We start from the raw sequence: 19,034 nt of genomic DNA on the forward strand, positions 1-19,034 counted from the left end.
ACATCAGTTAATTGGTTAGGGAATGGAAAAAGAACAGCAATGTTAGGAAAAAACCTATTCTGCAAATCAATCCTTAGAAAGGCATGCACAGAAAAGTGATGCCACAGCACACAGGCAAAGATAAGTTAGTTGACCTTGTTGTATACGGGGCTGACAAGCCTTCATCTTCCTCCTACCAAGCCATCTGTGGAGTTTAGGGGCAGGTTAGCAGTGTTACTGTAATCCTAAGGTTTATCCAATGGAGATGCATTATTTGGGAGCATCCCAGCTTGAGGTGCAACACAAAGTCAGGACTAAGGCAGCCCAGGCTCGTGCAGTCATTCAACACTCGGTACCTGAATGATCACCCGGCGCCGAATGACTCTGGTAGTGACCATCTCGTCCTCGTCTGAGCTGAGCTCCAGCCCACCTAACTCCTCTGCTAACTCCTAGGGGAAGCATGGAAGCAGGATCTGTAGGTGGTACTCGCAGTAGCTACAGCTTCTGTCTTCCTACACCAGCTCTGCAATTCCTACATTTTGCATATGCTTTTTGGGTTAATTACACAGAAAAATATACAAAAGCCTTTTAACCCTCCACAGGGGGAAGTACAGAGCACAGGGTACAGACAGTAGGACTGAACAGTTCTGACAAGAGGACAGTGTAGCAGTAGCCTCAGAAAGATCAGGAAAAATTAGTAACAAGTACTGAACTTGTCGATCCTGCATAAGGGAGAATTACAAGTTTAAACAAACACCTCGGATGGCAAAGAGAGGCTGAAAAGAATCTGCTGGGAAATAGCTGTAGTATAAAAACATAAAAGGGAAAACAAATGGGGGGGGTGGTGGTACCAGCTGCAGTTGTTGTTTCACTTCAGTAAAAGAATCAGAGGGAAAAAGCAGTACATTATTTTGAGGGCAGCTGTCCTCTAGCAGCCCTTGTACTGAGCCTCGATGTAGATACCCTTTCAGTTCTCTGATATACTTTAAATTCCACCTTTCCCTGAGATCCCAGAGGCAGAGCTCTGAACCTCTTCATTCTAGAGGTTGGCCACATAGTAGTGAAGAGAGAAGGCCTTGTTTCTAACAAACACAAAGGTGAAACAATTTCTGCCTCAGTACAACTGCACCTTCTCTGCTCTAATTTGACTTATAAAGCTAATTTCCTGCCCAAGGATGCCTTCTCCTTTTTTCCCACTGAGAATGGGCAAAGCCAGCTGTTTATTGTTAAATCTTCATCTGCCAGGAAGCTTTAATTCCCCACTAGAAGTCATATGGTTGCTCTCTCTCCTCGCTGGTGGATGTCTTCCCCTCTCTGAAGGCTGCCATGAAGTCCCTTGTCTCACACAACCCAAGGCCTACCCTGTACAGTTGTTGATATCCTCTTCACTCTCCTGTCTCTCTATCTCTTTACTTCCTGTGTGCTACATAAACACCATTCTTCAGGTACATCCTTAGCACTCTGGAATGCACAGCTGCTGTCTCTTTCCTGTCTCACCGACTGTAGAGACCTATCAGACCATTTCTCATGCTGCTCTGGGCTAGCCTTGCCTTTATGAGCTTTACTGTTATTACTTTGTGTGCATTAGGTCTGTTTCAGTTTGTTTCTGCCCCTGTTACTGACACTCTCTCTCTCAGGCACAGATGGATCTGTCACAGGCCAAAGGACAAAGAAGGGTAGAGCAGAACCAGAATTACCAGCCCAGACTTTGGGATCTGGGGTTTGCTTCAGCTTTGAAAACCTCAGGAGAAAAGCCTTTACCTGACCCTTTAAACCACAGAGGGAAGGAGGAAAAACTCAGTGCCAGATGCAAAATAATTACAAATATTCTTATCTTAAGGAATGAGCGAGTCATAAAAATCGGTTTACTGCATCAATTACATTGAGGCAAAGTTGTTGATTTACCTTTTCTAAAGATTCCTCTTCAAAGCCCCTTCCAGACTTCTCCATCTGCTCCTCAGTGGACTCCACGATCACGAGACTAGATCTCCTTGGAGAGAGGCTTTCCCGGTGGAGCTGGGGGTCCTCAGGCTCTTGGATGATGGGGGAGTCCCCCCTCTGCACAGGGGATGGAGGCTGCGGGGGGGCTCTCTGCGCCTCTCCCTTTGCCGTGCTTGAGGGCGCAGATCTTCTGCTCGCTGCTTTTCCAGCTCCCACGGACTGCTCTGTTCCTGGAGTTGTGACACTGTGAATTACAGGTCCAAGTGAGTTATCACTGTACAATGCTTCCAGCAATGGAACATTAGGCACTGACTTCATATTGTTAGGTTGTCTGTTGTTTGGCAAAGCCTAGAAATAATTGATACTCCTTGACAGGAACTACAGAGCAGTGTGTCTGGGAATGCCACCCATCTTCCTGAGCAAATCTCCAACCCTTCCATGCAAGTCTGCAAAACCTGGTATTTGTAAAGTATTTCAGAGAGCTTTGCTTTCACTTGTGCCCTCACATCTCTACATACTACCATTTATTTTTTTTTACTGGGAGAGCCTGGATCGCTAGAGAGGGATGAGAGGCACCTACAACACTGAGCACAAGCTGTGCAGCTGCAAAGCGGAAAAACCAACTTTGATGTAGAAGTCAGGAGCTTTAGCAAACAGAAATTTAGTAGAGGTTCAGGTTTTGTTTGTAATGGTATTTTTGTGGTTGACCCCTGATTCATGATTAATCGCTGTCCCAAGTTAGTTAAACCTATGTACCATGTAACACATTTATAAAGGAAATACATCTAATTCCAGCAAATGTACATTTAATATTGTTGTATATTTCCTCTTGGAGCATGTTCCTTACATGTTCCTATTTACATCTAGATTTAAATCCTGATTTTCCACCTCGTTCAAAATAGACCTGCAGTGTAGTGAAACGCCTGTTGTCATTACTCTTATGTGGTGTTGGCACTGTTGCCTCAGAAGTATTCTCTGTTCCTCAAATAAATACATTTCCTGATGCAAATCCTCAGGGAGCATTGGTATTTTTGCCTAACACTGCAACAGAGGCTTTCCTAGATGGTATTTTCTGTCTCCCACACTCTCTCCCAGCATATCCTGAGCAAAACAATCCCCCTAAGTCCATTTGCTGGACTCAGCTGCCCTTTGAGTGCTAGGAGTTGCATCTCCACATCAAAGCTAATCACCTCCAGGAAAATCACTTCTTTGGATAGGGATTCTTGGTATTCTGCTGGCTTATTAATACCTGACTCTACCCTGCAGAGAGGTTTCAGCATGGGCACATAATCAGGGAAGCTGTGGAGAAATAAACATGATCTATTTCAAATTCCATTGCAAATTACACCAACCCCACTGACAGCCCCAACTCAGAATTCAAGTTTTTGCTGCACAGGTCCTCTCTGTGTACTCTATCATGTGTTATGCCTGTAAGCACTTGTGTCTTGCCTCTGTAACACCCCGTTTCTGCTCCTTTGGCCATCTGAAATGCACTTTTAAAAGTCCAGTTCTTAATAGGTAATTATGAGTTTTGTAAGTAAAGGCTAAATTGAAAAAAATTGCCCCCACTGAAAAAGCCATCCTGAATCTGAAGAAAGTGTCCTTTTGGATCACTTCCATCTTGTCTTCCAAGACATGAGGACTGAACATATGCATAAAACCCCCTTCGCTTCTCTATTAACCCGCTTTTCTTTCCTGTGTACTACACACAGGTATTGCTTTGTGCTCACAGTGACAGACTGACTTTCTCCCCTCAGCCTTAAGGCTTCTTCCACATGGATTAAAAAGTGAAAACCAAAATTGGAGGAAAATTCTAGTGTGTTCATAAGTTTCAAAGGCAACTGTAAAATCCTCTTATGACACAGAGAAAAGAGAACCTGTTCCCTACGGCTTCATCCTGCTCTTTTGGCACTTACAAATATTCCTGTTGTGAAGCAGATGGTTTCCCTGGCACGTCTTGGGGTTTCCCTGAGAATTCAGCTTCTACTTGTTCCTTGTGTGCTTGCCTCAGAAGCTCAGCCATGGACACTTCGGCCTCGCTCCTGGGAGTACTGTCCTGGAATGGGGAATAACTGACAGACACGTCTTCCTCGGAGACCAGAGGGGGGTGCTCGGTTGGCTCGCCATCCTTAGATAGTCTCTGCTGTTCTTGCTTGTGTCTCGAGCTGTACACTTCCTCTTGCAGTGCTGAAAACCCTTGCCAAGACAAAGAGGTGAGAAATATCCTTACAAGTCTGAGCAGAATGCAGAAGTCCTTCCCGTGCTCCGTGTGCATTGAAAATCCCCAGGCACAACACGTGACCTGAAGTTCTTGAACACCTTGAGCGGCCTCTAGGAGCAGCCCAAGGCATGCTAGATTGCCACTACTATGGCCAGATTTGGACAGTCACAGGCAAAATAACATTCACCCAGAAATTTACCTCAAGTAATTATGTTTGAAACCCTCCAAGTACAGAGGAAGATTCACAACAGATTTTTTTTCCAGCTGAGTAGGATAGATTTTAGTGACTTTTCCCCCCATATCCGTTATTTATCTGCTTCTGGAAAAATTAACTGTACAAAAAAAAGAAGATGAAAACGCTTCATAGAGGGCTAGGTGGAACAAGTAGCTCATTTATGTGCCACAGTCACTGGAAACCTAGTGAACTTTGAAGGGCCAAGTGGGGGGAAACAAAAAAGCTTGTACTGAATTTGAGCTGGACAGAGAGGTTAGCATTCTAAAACTACTTGGCTGAGATATGAGAATGCTAACTGTAACACAGCCTTCTAGTCCTACATTCTCTTCAAGACTGGGACCTTTGCAGCTGTCAAATATGCTTCAACACTGAGTTAGGCACCCAGAAGCGTCACCCAAAAGTGTTCTGGAAAAGAGGATTTTATGTCAAATAATTTGGAGGTGTTTCTTCGCTTTGCAACCACTGGATCTAACCCACTGAATTTTCAAACTTAGGAAATGCAATAGCATCCTAACAGAATTACAATATCATGGATACTCAAATCCAGAGGGGTTTTCTGTCAAAGCACAGAGTAGTTTCCCTTTCTAATATCTTGGTCAAATTCCAATACAACCTTCTGAACTTTCATAAGTTGTATGTATAAGCAAATAAACCAAACCCCAAGGTAAACTGGGCAAACATTGCTGGCCACAGTGCTTGCTTCTGAAGAATCAGCTAAAGTTCTTCCACCTGGTGAGACGTGACCCTTGTGATGCCGTGCTTGCATCATCCACACTGTCCGTGCTTTTAAAACAGGATTCCAGCGCTCTGTCACGAGAGCTGACAGACAAGCCCAGGCCAACACTTCAGAGCAGCGTGATGCTTGCAGAGGTACCCTAGGCAGTTTGGGTCAGGAGCCACTTACCTTCGCTGCGGTCCAACGCCAAGGACTGCTCCGTGTCCGCGTACGTGCGCGCGCCGTGGCCCTGCATGGGGTCTATGCCACTGGTCTCCATCAGGTGAACGATGTCCATGCGGTTGATTTTCGTGAGACATTGGGTCAGATTGGTATCTGTGCCATTGGAAGGACACCGTGCAGCTCAGTTAAGAATCAAGCACACTCCCTCCCCCTTCTCCATAGGAAGGGCATATATAGGAGACTGACCGATGTCATATATAAATTATGGATACATTTAGAAGCAGTGCTACGTAAAATCTAAAAAGAACCAAACGGCTGCCTATAAAAATTAGCACTTTGGTTTTTTCCCTTTTAAAAATTTGTTGAGTTGCTGTGTTATGCAGACAAGACTAGAAACAACGTTGAGTACAGTCCATGTACTCATCCTTTCTGTAGCCTGAATTTTCCCCAAATTTTCTTCATGATTGCAACACACCCGTCACCTCAGCTAGCAGATTGGAGACAGTTACACACAATAACTGGAGACAAACCTGTTGCATGTTTGCCATCCCTTTCAAGCCAGTATTTGAGGAGTGCGTGGCTCTGGTCTTGAAGAGAATTGGGATTTTCAATTCGGATTTGGTGAATTTGCTCCTCTGTGAAGTCCAGTTCTCTTGCTAGCTCTGAAAAAGAAATCCATCTCTGAAAAGAGGTGTGCTACTACTACTATTACTCCCCTGGTCTAACTTAATTCAAAGAAAAGTAAATGTCTGTGAATTGCAGTTTAACCCCAAAACCTGAGAAAACATTTCCATCTCGTTCCATGTTACTTTCACTTGTCCCTGCTACCACTTGCTGCCTCAAGTCTATTAAATCCACCATATTAAAGTGACCGTTTAGAGCAGGTTCCTTTGTTAACCCATTTAGGACTCTTGATATCCCAAACAAAATAAGCTTCTGAAATATTTTTCTAAAACATCTTTAGCTAATGAGAAAATCATCCAAAATAAACATGAGAGGAGTGTGGACCAGTGCCCTCCTGTCTCTCCAGAGCAGAAAGCGTGCACTTTACCTGTCCAGCTGAATCCAAGGTGATCTGCGATGTGGGCCAGTCTTTCCTCTGTCCTTTCCTGATCATCCTGTTGATCTAAAGGTCAAAGAGAGCTGGAAGTTGCCTTTTGCCAGTTAAAATCCATTTCCATAGGAGAGAGAGCCCAAGAAGGGAAAGCGCTATTTTTTCCTAGCTGCTGTGCCTAAATGTGGACAAGCTGCATAACTCAAGTGAGGCCAGTAAATCCCTAAGTTCAAAATGAGGCCAAAAAGCTTGGTTTTTCAAAAAGCACAGGACTATCTAGTTTTTCTATTTGGAAATCAGACGTTCATGTGAAAACCTAATCTAGGATTGAAGCACCTACTATGCCTATTTTAGCTGGGCATTTTACTCTAAATCTTCATTGTAAAGTTCAGTTGAAGACTTTGACTAAGTCAAGAGCCATAGTTTTCCATGCCTCCTTAGTAAATGCCAGGGTTGAAGAATTCACTGGGACCAGTGCTTCTGATCATGTTCTTTGTGTTGTGAGGAAAGTTTTGTTCAAACAGTCCATACAGCATGTCAGTTTATGGTCTGTATTTGAGAGACTGTTAATTTTAGTGTCTTTGATCCTTTGGATGGGCAGTGAGACAAAATACCAACAACGAAGGCAAGGAAAAATCAGATGGTCATTCGTCAGTCCTCATTCACTTCACTAATGGTGAGACTGACAGCTCCTCCCATCCTCAGAGCTAATTTTAGGATGGCAGAATTTGAGTTTTGATTTTCCCTGAATGCACACGGGAACTGCGACTCCTCTGAATCAGGAAATTGCTTAGGGTTCGTGATATGCACGTGCCATTCCGGCTCCTGATTTCCATTAGGACTACTCAGTACTAGCACACAAGTAGGCGAGAGGAAAACCAAGCACCAGAAAATGTGTACTGAAAGAATTACTGGTGACTCAGAGTTTTCCTCAGACAAAGACTGTCAACAAAAAGGAACATAAAAAGCTTCGTTATTTAAAACTCCTGCAGATCTCATTGCGTACCTAATCAGAAGTCTATACATTTGCCTGTATCACTTTCAATTGACGCCCAAGCATTTCATTATTAGTAGAAGTTAATAGCTAGTAACAGGGCCAGGGAAAGTCAAAAGCCAAAACGTGCATGACCTAAGCAATCAGTTTAATGACAAAACTATACACATTTCTAGAAGTGTTTTTGCTTATTAAGGTAACACTTCCCATAAGCATTTATGGTTTGCAATCTTGAGATCGTTTCACAGACAAGAACACAGACACAAGACAAAAAAACCAAATACAGCACACAAGGGGAAAAAAAAAAGCACAACTAACCACCAAAAGCTGAAAAGAAAATGCCACACACATTACACCTGTACACAAACGCACACGCACACACACACACCAAAGAAAACAAAGAACAAAAGAGTTTAATTCATGACATGCGTCGCACAGGGAATCCCAGTCGTTGGCAAATACCTTCAGCACGGTCATGGACATTTTCGTCAGGGATACGTTCAATCTGAGTCTCTACAGACTCATCCCAAATGGGTCTGATGTCAAAGATGTCTTCAGGAACTGACTGCTGAGTCTCACTGGATGGCACATTTTCAATAACTGAAACTTCTAGGGCACTACTGCTTTCATCGTCTGAAACTAATTCTTGTTCTCTCTCTGACTGCGTGAGTCTTTCCACTAATTTAGAAGCTTCATCGCTAATTTCTTCAAAAAACTCTATGGAGTTTTTGTAAAGATCAAAGAAATTGTCCTTACTCTCTTTTGTGGGACTAAAAGCACTGCGGGAGCCTGTAGTGCTTCTGCTTTTAACTGGCAACCGTGAAGAAAATACCTTCGATCTTGCTGTTGTTGCCTCATCTGAGTCTAGCTCAAACTTCATCTCACTCTCCCTCTCCCTGGCCTCTGCCTCTGCCTCAGCATAACTCCTAGCTTTGATGGAACGTTTGGTCTTTGTGTCCACGGGACTACTGGCATCAGATTCCGATTTACTGCGGCTGTCTGCTTTTGCAGGGACTGTGCTCGTCACGTCGAGCACTTTGGGTGACTCTGGCTTGCGGACAGACACGTCCGCGTATGAGTGCTGTGGTTCGGCTTTTTGGAAAGCGGCTTTCACGGGAATTTTAGACTTTGGTTTCACTTGGTCATCTTTTCCTTCACACTGTGAAGTGTCCAGGAAGTCATCCGGGGAAAGGCTCTCGTTTTCCGATTGTTGCGAGGATTGCGATGCGGCAGCAGCTGTTCTTACAGGGATTTTGGATTTGCTTTCACAAGAAGGCACACTCTCCATTAGAGCAGTGGGGATTTCAATCACAGATCTCTGTTCCTCTGGGGAAGAGTCTGGGGACTCCTCACCCTGTTCAGAACTAACCAATCGAGTGACTTTGGAAAAATCTAACTCATCTTCTACCGCACACTGCTCGGGAGAGATGGGGCAAGGCACCTGACTGCTATCAACCGTGTCAGTCTCCATTCTGGAGAGGGGCTCAGCTTCAGAGGCAGCAATTTCTTTCTTTGGTGATTTTGAAGAAGCTGAAATACCCATTTTAATTGGAATTCTGGATTTAAGATCTGCTTTTGCAGTACCAGCACTGGTACCTTCACCCATCATTTCTTCAGATCTATCACTAGACTCAGGTGATGGGGGTGAATATCTCAATGCATCTTGTTCTTGTATGTCTGACTCCTCTGACTCTGACGGTGCAAATGGGTTCACTGATCCCTTCAGCTCTGAAGATTCTGCCTCTGCTGCTTCTTGCACTTCTTCACATAAAGAAACTTCTTCCTGAGGCTCCTGCCCCACCTGGAAGAAGTGAAAGCTTTCATCTGGGTAGTTCCTTTTGGTCATGTCAATGGCTCCACTTCTAGTCATCTCAAACAACTTGCCTTCCTGAAAAAGAAAAGGATTTTGTTCACTGAGTGGCGTCCCTTCTTCGGTGGGTGTCCTGGCCGGTGTCGTGTCGGGGGTTGTGCCTTGGGATCGCCTGTCTACCATCAACCCAAATATCTTCTGTTCCTCTTCTTTCACCCGAGCTTCAAAAGCTTCGTCGTCTTCACGTATTTCACTCCACGTGTCAGAATCCACATCGGTTCTGGTGATGACAACCTGACCCACCAATTTCTCTGTTTCATCTCTTATATCCTCAAGAGCAGACTCAGATAATTTTGTTGATTCTGAGGCTGGAGACCCTTGTGATATTGTCTGAAATCCATCCTCTGGTTTGGGCTCTATTTCCATGTACACTTCCTCTGAAGAGCAATATTCACTGCCCGTGTCTCTGCTAAGTAGAACTTCACCAGTCTGATCTTTCCCTTCTGCAATAGAATAGGTTTCCCTAGATAGCAGACTTCTACCAGATCCTACCTCACTTTCAGAGTCAATGAAGAAATGTCCAGAAGACACATTTTCGTAAGGGCTCACTATATACGGAGCACTACCGTCAGCGGCATCTGCTGCACAGCTGTCCAGCTCCCCTGTGTCAGTGGTTAGGGACGAATACTCTGCTAAGGGCTCCTCAGCATGAGCAGCCCTGTGAGACGTCTCACAACCTGTATCTGCATTTCCCGAATCCCTTGCCGAAGCACAATGGTCAGCCGTGTGACCTTCCGCCAGTTTGCTGTCGCACGGGACAGAGTACTCGGTGGTACCGTGTCCAGGAGAAAGGTCATCTGCCTCTTCTGACACAGCTCTTGTAGAGATGAGATCGCTGTGTGGTAACAGGGCAGCGGGTTTGACACCATTTTCAGTATCATCGCACTGCCCAATTGTTAGTGAAGACTCAGCGTGAACCTCTTTTTGAGAAGCGCCACCGACAGAGTGACAGGGAGTGCACCCAGATTGTGCGACCGGGGCATCGGGACTGACCGTCTCACAGTCGCCTGTACCATCACAACATTTTGATTCCGTGCTTTCTGCTGATGCGCAACCGTCGGAAGGACAAGTGCCCGTGGAAGGCTTACAGCTGCGCCCAAGGATAAGCAGCTCCTCTTTGCTACCTTTGCCCGGTGCTTTAACCTCACCAATCCCAACAGAGCATGGCTGGGAATCAATGGGTTGGAACCCTGCTTCGTCAGGGCTAGAGCTGGAGTCAATACTAGATGGTAACGGTGAGGGTGGCTGCACTCGGATCACAGGCTCCATTAAGAGGCCGGAGTCGGCTTCTTTTTTGAGCCGAGTCAATTCTGGCTCACTTTCGGAAGAGGAAGAACTCTTTCTAGATTCAGCAGCAGGTGTCACCACCGTGGGTATGCCTTTTTCTACTACAGTAGTCTTCTCTGATGCTTCAGCCTCCCGTGAGGCTTCTGAATTGGCAAACACAGAAGATTCATCTTGCTTACAACTCCTTCTATAATCTCTCTTCTGTTTTGCTTCTTGTTCCAATTCATCAAACATTTTGATTTTGGTCACCATTTTAAACATCTCTTCTTCAGGGGTGAATCTCTTCTTTGGTTCACTTTCCGAATCATCCTCCGGTTCTTCGTTGACTTCAGGGATGGTGGCTGACTTTGGTATGTCTGCCATTTTAGGTGTGATTTCATAGCTAATTTCTTCTGAACTAGGAGTTTCGGGGGAAACGGGGCTTTTCCCCGAACTCTCCATGAGGGACGTTTGCTCTAGACTGTCATCATCGGCACTTCCCTCAGGGTCACGGAGAATCCTGGAACGCACCGATGCCAGCTCTGGGCAGGCTTCTGCTTTGCTATGAACAGACGGAAGAGGACCCTGCCCCAAAATACAAGCCTTCACTGTTGGTTCTACGGGGCTGCTTTCAAGGGAATCGCGGCAGGGGGACTCTTTCATAGGACTGGGCTCCAAAGAGTCGGGCGTTTTGTGTGATGAGTTATCTTCTAGCACTGGGCTTGCTTCCAGGGAATCTTTATGACTTATAGTCAAAGAGTCATCTGCAACTGGGCTAAAGCCTTCACTATCATGGCTAGCAAGTGCAAGTTCCAATTTCTGGGGACTTCTAACTGTAAGACGGCGGTCACAGGCTACATCTTTTTCTTTCTCTAAAGCAGTGTCATGTGTTTCAGAAGACTTAGTGAAATGTGCAGTGGTTCTGGATTCTTTATCCCTGCTAATATCTTTCACAATGGAAGCTGAGCTACTTTCTTTAAGTTTATCAGCCTCTTCTTCAGAGGCTGGAGGTACATGCTCTTCTGATAAATGGTCAGAATGAGACTCACTAGTCTCAGTAACAGCATCTAGCTGCCTCTCAGTAATACCTTTTTCATCTTCCTTTGAGGAGAGTTCCTTCGTAGAACGTGTTTCTGCTGTTGTGTGTACTTGAGCTGCTCCTTTAGCGTCTTCAATTTGCCCATCAGTTTTCTTTGGTGAGAATGAAAGGCTTTCTGGGCTTGTTTCGGGAGTCTCTGCCAGACCCTCATGCTTGTAACTTTCCTCTGAGCTGACCTGAGGGGTTCCGTCAAGTAGGCTGCCTGGAGAGTCAGCCACACCTTCGTGTTTAAGGCTCTCTGAGCTCCCATCAAGAGCAGAACTTTGCAGAGAAAGAGCAGGAAGGAATCCGTCTTTCCCATACTCTGTGGGAAAAGCAGCACCAAAAGGACTGGTCAGTACTTGCTCCAAGTTAACCTCTCCCTCCTCCGTCACTGAGAGATGTCGGAACTGTTGGTATTTGTCATTATCCTCCAGTTCTTCTTTAATGACATCAGAAAAGTCTGTTGAGGTTTTCCTGTCAGGGCTGATCTGGAAGTCAAGATCTCCCTGATCGTCAGAAGTCCTGCCCTTCCCAGCCGCCGTTTCTTTGGCACTTTCAGCAACCATTACCGGAGGGAGAGGTTGGGTTGGCTTTTTGCTGCTCTGCTCTTTTACTTGGTCTTTGCCACTAGCTTTTTTGGCAGTTTCGATGGTGGAAATTTGAGTTTTTCCTTTCTTTGTTTGTGGCTCTTTCTCTGCTTTTGACACCACGCTTGGTTTGTCCTTCTGTTTGTCTGTTTTGAGATTTGACACTCGCTTTGTTTCACTCTGCAAAGGAATTGTTTTCTTGCGGGGAGTTTCCTTCTCAGGGGCCTGTTGCTTCTGCTTCACAGATTTGTGTTCAAAGAGTCCGGAAATATTCTTGGACGGGTCTTGCCCTGACTGGAAGGCTTTCATTAGTTCCCGAACAGACATGGTCTCTTCGAGTCTCTCTGTCTTAGAAGAAGGTGAGACGGGCGGCTGGGCTTTGTGTGCTGCTGGCTTTTTGACTTGTGCTGGTTTTTTAGGCGCCTTTTCGGCAGGGCCTTCTTTTGCCTGAACTCTGACGGGCAGTTTTGACCGTACTTTTTGCTCATCTTCCACTCGTTTCTGAAGAGCTTTCACTTTATCTTTTATTGAGCCAATGGGAGTTTCCTCGATAACAGGGGACACAGCTTTAGGCTCTGGAGTACCTGTCACCTTTAGGCCAGGCTCCCCAGCCGGTGCTTCGTCTGCAGTGAGCTTAGGCAGTTTCAGTTTCTCTCCGCTGCTGGGCACCTTGCCTTCCTTGGGCTTTGGCTTTTCTCGTAGTTTTGTCCTAAGGGGCTTTTTAACGTCTGAGGCTGCCTTCTGTTGCTCCTGCGAGCTTGGTTTCCCAGTTTTTGGAGATTCTTTTCCTTTTTTTTCAGAATCCCTGCTTACTGCTACAGCTTTGCCTTTCTCTTCTGCTGCTACCTCTTCTTGTAAGGCCTGTGGCTGTCTCTCATGAAGAGAACCGCGTGTTTTTAAATCCTCTGCAAGGTAATCCGCCGTTCCTGTCATGTCTGGCTCCCCTTTCTTTGTTGTCCCTTTGTCTACCCTGACTTCTACGCGGCTCGGCTCTGTGACTTCTGACGGAGCATTCCTCCTGGCCTCTTCAATTTCTTCATCGCTGACAATGATCCATTCTTCTTCTAAGGGTTCTTGTCTGGAAAGGGACTTCTGCAAAACATGCTCTTCTCTGGTGTAGGATCCACCTCTCAGAATTTCATTTACTTTTTCTAAGTCCTCTTTCACTCTTTCAACTATTTCAAAAGGTTCTCCTGGCTCTTCTTCAGCGGACTTTTCAAGATCTTTCACCTTAATGGAGCCTGATTTATCAGAAGGGTCACTTGTCAGGATGGCAGTCATTTTGATCAGATCTTGTTTCATCTCAGAAACTTCAGATAACAGGTCTGGACTGGCTAGTACAGGGACTTCGTTAACCAGATGGCTTTTCAGGACAGATGTTTCTGTAGATTCTGTCTCGTCATCTTTGATGCGAATGAAAAACATTGAAAGTAAAATGGAAATCAAAAATAGAGATTGGAAAATGTAATCAGGACTGAAAATGACAGTCTTTGGCTGTAGTGGTAGGAAGGTCAACAAAATGGGCCGGGAATGGTGGATCCACAAGATCTGAGGGTACAAGAGCAAAGCAAAGCTAACGGGGGGTGGGAAAAAAAAATAAACTGAAAAGGAAAATGGCAGGAAATAACTTGCTTCACTTTATCTCTACAGCACAACCACACATACAGTATCAAAGCTGGAACAAACCAAACCAGGACACCACTAAAAAAAAAACCCAAAACAACAACAACAAAATTTCAAATCAAAACTAGAAGAAACACAGTGAAGTTACACAGAGAGGCATCTCAAGATTGTTCAGATGTTACAGATCAATGTTCAAATAAAAAGAAAAACAAGAAAAAAGGGGAAAGCATTAGAACTGATTGAAAGTCGATTTCCTCTAAGAGAAAGCCAGTGTTAGCAAACTGTCAGAATAACATTGGGTTAACAGTTTTGTTTTTCTTAATGACCAAAATAAAAAGCAAAAAGTACTTCTGCGGTAATCTAAAATATGATCAAATATGTAGAGATCTGAATCAGCTGCAAACCGGCATTTCATCTAAGGGGATTTCACACCTACACAATGAAACAAACAGGCTTTTGTTTTAAGAGGCATGGTCCTTTCCTTGGAACATCCTCATTGACAACTAATGAACTGACTGAGGAAAGAGAAGACAGAGAAGAAAAGGAGAGATAATAAGAAAAAACTGTGAATCAACTTAGAAGTGATTTCAGAGTTTTAAAAAAGGTAATGTATGGCAACCCAAAGTCACAGACAGTCACACTAGACACATACGTACAATTCATGTAAGGCAAGTTATTTCCATGCAAAGCAAAGGTGTTGCAAATGCTGCTGGGTATGTAGCTTCGGTTAAAAACAAGAGCTCTAAAAATTATTCATGTAAATTAAAGGTACATGAAAATACCGTAAACATACTGTGGTGAAATATTTGTCTAATCTGGCAATCAGTATACAAGAAGGTGGCTGCAGCTAATTCCCATTATGCCATAACTGCCTGCTGGTAATATTACATTTCAGCAAGGACTAGCAGAAAATGGATATTGAACAGAACAAAACACTGGAGAACTGAAGCAAGTTACAAACAGAACACAATGCTTAGGAATCACAGATGGACATTTTCCCTTTAAAGGTAGCATGTCACATGGAACTGCACATTTCAGCACCCCAGTGGAAGTCAAAGAACTAATGCAAATAAGGAGACTTTAAGCAACACATAATTAGCTGTCTTTATTTGTAAAAAAGATCCCTTTTGCTGCTCTGTTCTCCTGAGTGTAACGAATGCTAAGTATTTGTGCTGTACATTAATTAGAGCCAGATTGCTGCAGGGTATTGTGGTGCTGAAAATGTGGTCTCTTTTGGTGCTGCTGCTGCTTTACAATGAACCGTCTGGTGCATGCTGAAATGCCAGCCAGTAATTCTGTAAATTCGTAATATGTACTTTCATAAATATCAAATGCATGACTCTTTCACTGGCCAATCATCAAGTTAATCAGCCTGAAGCAAAGCAGCTCCAGTGGGAAATAAATTGCAAGTGCTATCCGCACTGTGTGGCTGGAGCAGGAACACTCATGGGGTTCTCTGGGGCCCTGGCAGAGTAGGCAGTGAGGAAGAGGCAGGAGGACAATGCAAGACGTTGCACTTTAACTGCAGAGGAGGCGAGAAGTCGCGCTCCAAACTGGAAACAAGGCAGATGTCATGCTTTTCCTGAACAGATCCAAGAAACAGCTACGTTTGGAAGCAGCTCTCATTAGAGACACTTCTGCGTGTGCAGAGAGTCACTTGATCTGCCCCTCCCATAAAGGAGATGTTTGCGAACCCCTCGCCTGTGGTCTCTCATGGTCACAGCCCGATTGCGCGTGTACAGAGGGTGTTTGTGCCGTGCCAAGCTGTCAGGTCAGATTTCCAGCATATTTCACCACAGTAAAGGGTGGGGCAAGGGAGGGAAGGTTAAACAGGCTGATTCCTTTGGACAGTATCACTTTTTGGCATGGTTGTATTCCATGAGATTAACAAAATAGATTGGAGTCCTCATTAGGTTTCCATTAAAAGTGATACTGTCATCTGTCTCAAATATGAGGCAAGAATGTGTGTCAACAAATGGAGAAAACAAAAAAAAACTGAGGGATGAGCATTCATACAAGCAAAATAGCAATAGCAGGTTCACTAGGGATGTCAAAGGAAAGTAAAGGCTTAGATGAACGGTTTTTAACTGTATTACTTGTTAATTTACATGTTAATTGTATTGAATTGGATAGCTGCTGAGATATTAAATTGGTTTTATTACGTATTTAAAGTATTGATGTTATTAGCAATAGCAGTTAAAACTTAGCTCTCTTTCATGCTTATCTTTACTCTTAACATCTCTCATACAAATTGCATTATAACATTCTCAAAAAAAAAAATCTTACTTTTTTCTGAAGTCATGTCAACCTGGAAGAGGAAAAAAGCAGGAGATTTAAAACTTCAAATATAATTGCTACACAGAAGCCACAGGTGAAATGCTAGTTGTATGGAGACACATGGACTTTAATGGAACCAAGAATGCATTTAAAATAACAGTAAAAGCATGGCTTAATTTATTTAGGGTCTCTAGTACCAGGAAAATCGTTACTTCACTATAATTATGGTCAACAGCAGATGCAAAATGTTGCAGTGTATTTTCTTTAAATGCTCTTAGCAAGTGTAGAGGACCTAAACTTTCGTATTCCCAGGTGTTTGGTTACAGTGCTCTTAAATTTATTTCTTCCTGCCTAAAGCAAAATAGTCCTATATGGTTACGTGAAGGCATTTGGTCCATCTGGAAGGCAACCAGGAGGTTTCATGCATTGTGCTTCCTTGGACACTTTGATTCTGAGAGCACAAACTGCATGTTTGCCTTTGTGCTCAGTGATGATGAAATGCAGGGGCACCCATGATGGCAGAACTGCCCAAGGCATGACACGGGGCTGGATACCACTAATAGCCATCGATGCCTTGAAATGGAAGCTGTGACAGCCCTCAGAGGCCCCCTTTTTGATTTTTCGAAGTTATTTGGGTACAGATGAAAAAAACATACAATTTTACTGTTATTCAGAAGAAAACACAGTACTTGTCAAAAAATAATTGAACAAAGCACAATCTCAGACCATTAGAATTCAAAAAGCAAATTTTTGAGGCAGCTCTGTAATTTCAGTTTATTTCAGTTCTGCTAGCGTTTGTCCACACCAGTACATGTTGTTTAAATGTGGCTATGGAAAAATACGCCAAGTAAGAAGTAGCATTAAAGCTTTAATTTCCTATACAAACTCGTGGTAGGAGTAGGACAACTGTGAAGAATTCAAATCAGCTGTGCAGTACTGCTGGTACAAGATACTGCACATGGTAAAGCCCCCAAGGTTTTTAGTGAGTGCTGAAAAGGTTTACATAGTTCAAGCTATTCTTTATAAGGATAAATGCAATATGCTGTCTCAGTCAAGATGTTACAAATCCTTGCCTTTCCATGAGCTGACGCTGAACAGAAGGAAATCCCTGGCCATACGTACATATTCATACATGCCTGGCAATCCTTTAGGCTCACATAATTACATCTCACAGCCAGCAGTGTGTGCAACAGACCCATAATAGCCTGAATTCCTCTGATGCACACATCGCCCTACATGGCCTACCCTGCATCCCTGGCATGTCCTGGCTTCCCTCACTTTCAGTTCTTCCAGATCAGTCCAGATTTATGTCAGCATGATAATGAAGTCAACCACAAATAGTTTAAAAAGCTTGTAGCCATCAATGAGCTTGTCTTTCTGTGCTTTAGTTTCCTATATAAAAATAGAAGTCCTATTTATCATAGGAGTGGTAACTATTTTTGTAATGGTAATAGAGAACTGCAAGCCATGCCGCAGACCTGCTGAATCTGTTGTGCAGTGCATGGGAAAGATGCCCATTGTCTTTGGGGAGCTGGCTGTTCTCACAGTGTTTCCAACAGCCGAACAGCATCAAAACGTGAGGACGCTTCTCTAACGTTACTCATTCGTGTAGGGGCCAGAGCTTAAGTAACATCTCTAAGGGCCAGACCGGGGCTGGGAGCTCAGCGGGGAGCTGATACAATTTGTTTAGTGCTAAAGATGAAAATTCTAAACCTTTTACTTCTTACTTCTGGGTTAACACTGTTTCTGTACTGGATGTCAGTCACCCAGCGTTCAATTCTGCCTGTTCCCAAAGTGAGTCTGTGCAAGGCCCTCTTTGCTGTGTCTGTAGCACTGGGCTAAGGATCAGTTCTGAGTTGTGTCTGTTAGTTGTGTTTGAGCAATGTGTGTAAGCAAGAACATGCTGATTTAGCAACATTACCTCTTCTGGTTCTGGATCTGAATCTGATTCCTTTTGGTCCCAAAGCACCATGCAAAAAGAGAAGGGGGAAACAGAGCAGGCAAAAGGCAATTCTTTTAGAAGAGAGTAGGAAAAAGTAACTTCCCACAACATTTAACAGAAAAGAAGAAAATGCAGCACATTTCTGCAGCTGACTTCTTACGACAAGAAGCAGCAAAACTGAACTGTCAATTTAAACACAAGAGGCTACAGAACCAAGCAAAATACAAACTGAAAAGTTAGACATCTAGTGATCCTTATTTGTACCAAAACTTTAAATACATACATGCTTTTTCACCCATAAATTGGCATATATAAACAATTAAAATATTCAAGAACTATTACCATTCAAAGTCACAAAACTGTTGAGATGCTTTGTTTAAAAACTATATTCAAATGCTATAATAAATATTTACTATATTCTAAAAATGCTGAGAAGAAAACTATCATCATTTTGGGCAAATACATCTCTAAAAGGCATGCAGCTTCTAATCCAACCAGGAAAGAAAAAAAACCCTTGTGTTTTCACAGAATAAACATAAACTGACACTTTCTAAGGAAACAAGTCTTTACTCTGTGAGGGCACTCCCACTCATCTCTTCTGAGACCTCAGGAAATACCTGATGATGTCTTCAGGCACTGGCATTAGGAGTACCAAACTGAACTCACTGAAAGCCCTTGCGTGGAATTTTTTCCTCTTTCAAACCCCTGCCCACAAAGCTTTAGCCCTGTTTTGCCCACTTCCTCATTTCTTGTTTGTATGATAATGCTGATGCCTACAGCTGGGTAGAATTTCACAGTACCTTCGTGTAAATGGGTAAGGTGATGTTTAAATTACATATGGCTTGATGAACAAGGCCTCTGGTAGATTTTGGCTCCTTCATGAATGATAATCGTCCGCAGGGCTCTTGAGTGCTGTCTCGGACCTGGCACGGTAAAAATACACAAATTAACCCACCGCTCTGCTGTGTGAGCTACTTGTGTCTCTCAAAAGCTATTCAGCAGGAGGGACCAGATGGGGAGAAAAAGTCCACATAGGCAAAAAAAACGTGGTTTCACTTTTTTCCCG

The 19,034-nt window shown here is 43.8% G+C and overlaps 1 protein-coding gene across 50 annotated transcripts in view; it reads right to left on the minus strand.

Annotated features, from left to right (window-relative positions):
- The window catches only part of ANK2 (ankyrin 2), a 277,263-nt gene that overhangs the window by 8,542 nt on the left and 249,687 nt on the right, over window positions 1-19,034 (minus strand). For 25 of the 50 annotated variants that reach the window (XM_038134985.1, XM_038134975.1, XM_038134972.1 and 22 more), the window contains 9 exons: window positions 18,769-18,891; window positions 17,948-17,977; window positions 16,036-16,057; window positions 6,326-6,400; window positions 5,805-5,936; window positions 5,281-5,427; window positions 3,837-4,116; window positions 1,885-2,164; window positions 336-428 (listed from right to left, as the gene is read on the minus strand). In XM_038134985.1, the coding sequence (XP_037990913.1) occupies window positions 336-428; window positions 1,885-2,164; window positions 3,837-4,116; window positions 5,281-5,427; window positions 5,805-5,936; window positions 6,326-6,400; window positions 16,036-16,057; window positions 17,948-17,977; window positions 18,769-18,891 (1,182 nt within the window). Of the gene's footprint in view, window positions 1-335; window positions 429-1,884; window positions 2,165-3,836; window positions 4,117-5,280; window positions 5,428-5,804; window positions 5,937-6,325; window positions 6,401-7,784; window positions 13,530-16,035; window positions 16,058-17,947; window positions 17,978-18,768; window positions 18,892-19,034 lie in introns of all 50 variants that reach the window. The other 25 variants (XM_038134945.1, XM_038134950.1, XM_038134956.1 and 22 more) reach the window with 3 other exon arrangements.

The sequence above is a fragment of the Motacilla alba genome, chromosome 4 (genome assembly GCF_015832195.1).
Source record: "Motacilla alba alba isolate MOTALB_02 chromosome 4, Motacilla_alba_V1.0_pri, whole genome shotgun sequence".
In the NCBI taxonomy this organism is placed as follows: Eukaryota; Metazoa; Chordata; class Aves; order Passeriformes; family Motacillidae; genus Motacilla; species Motacilla alba.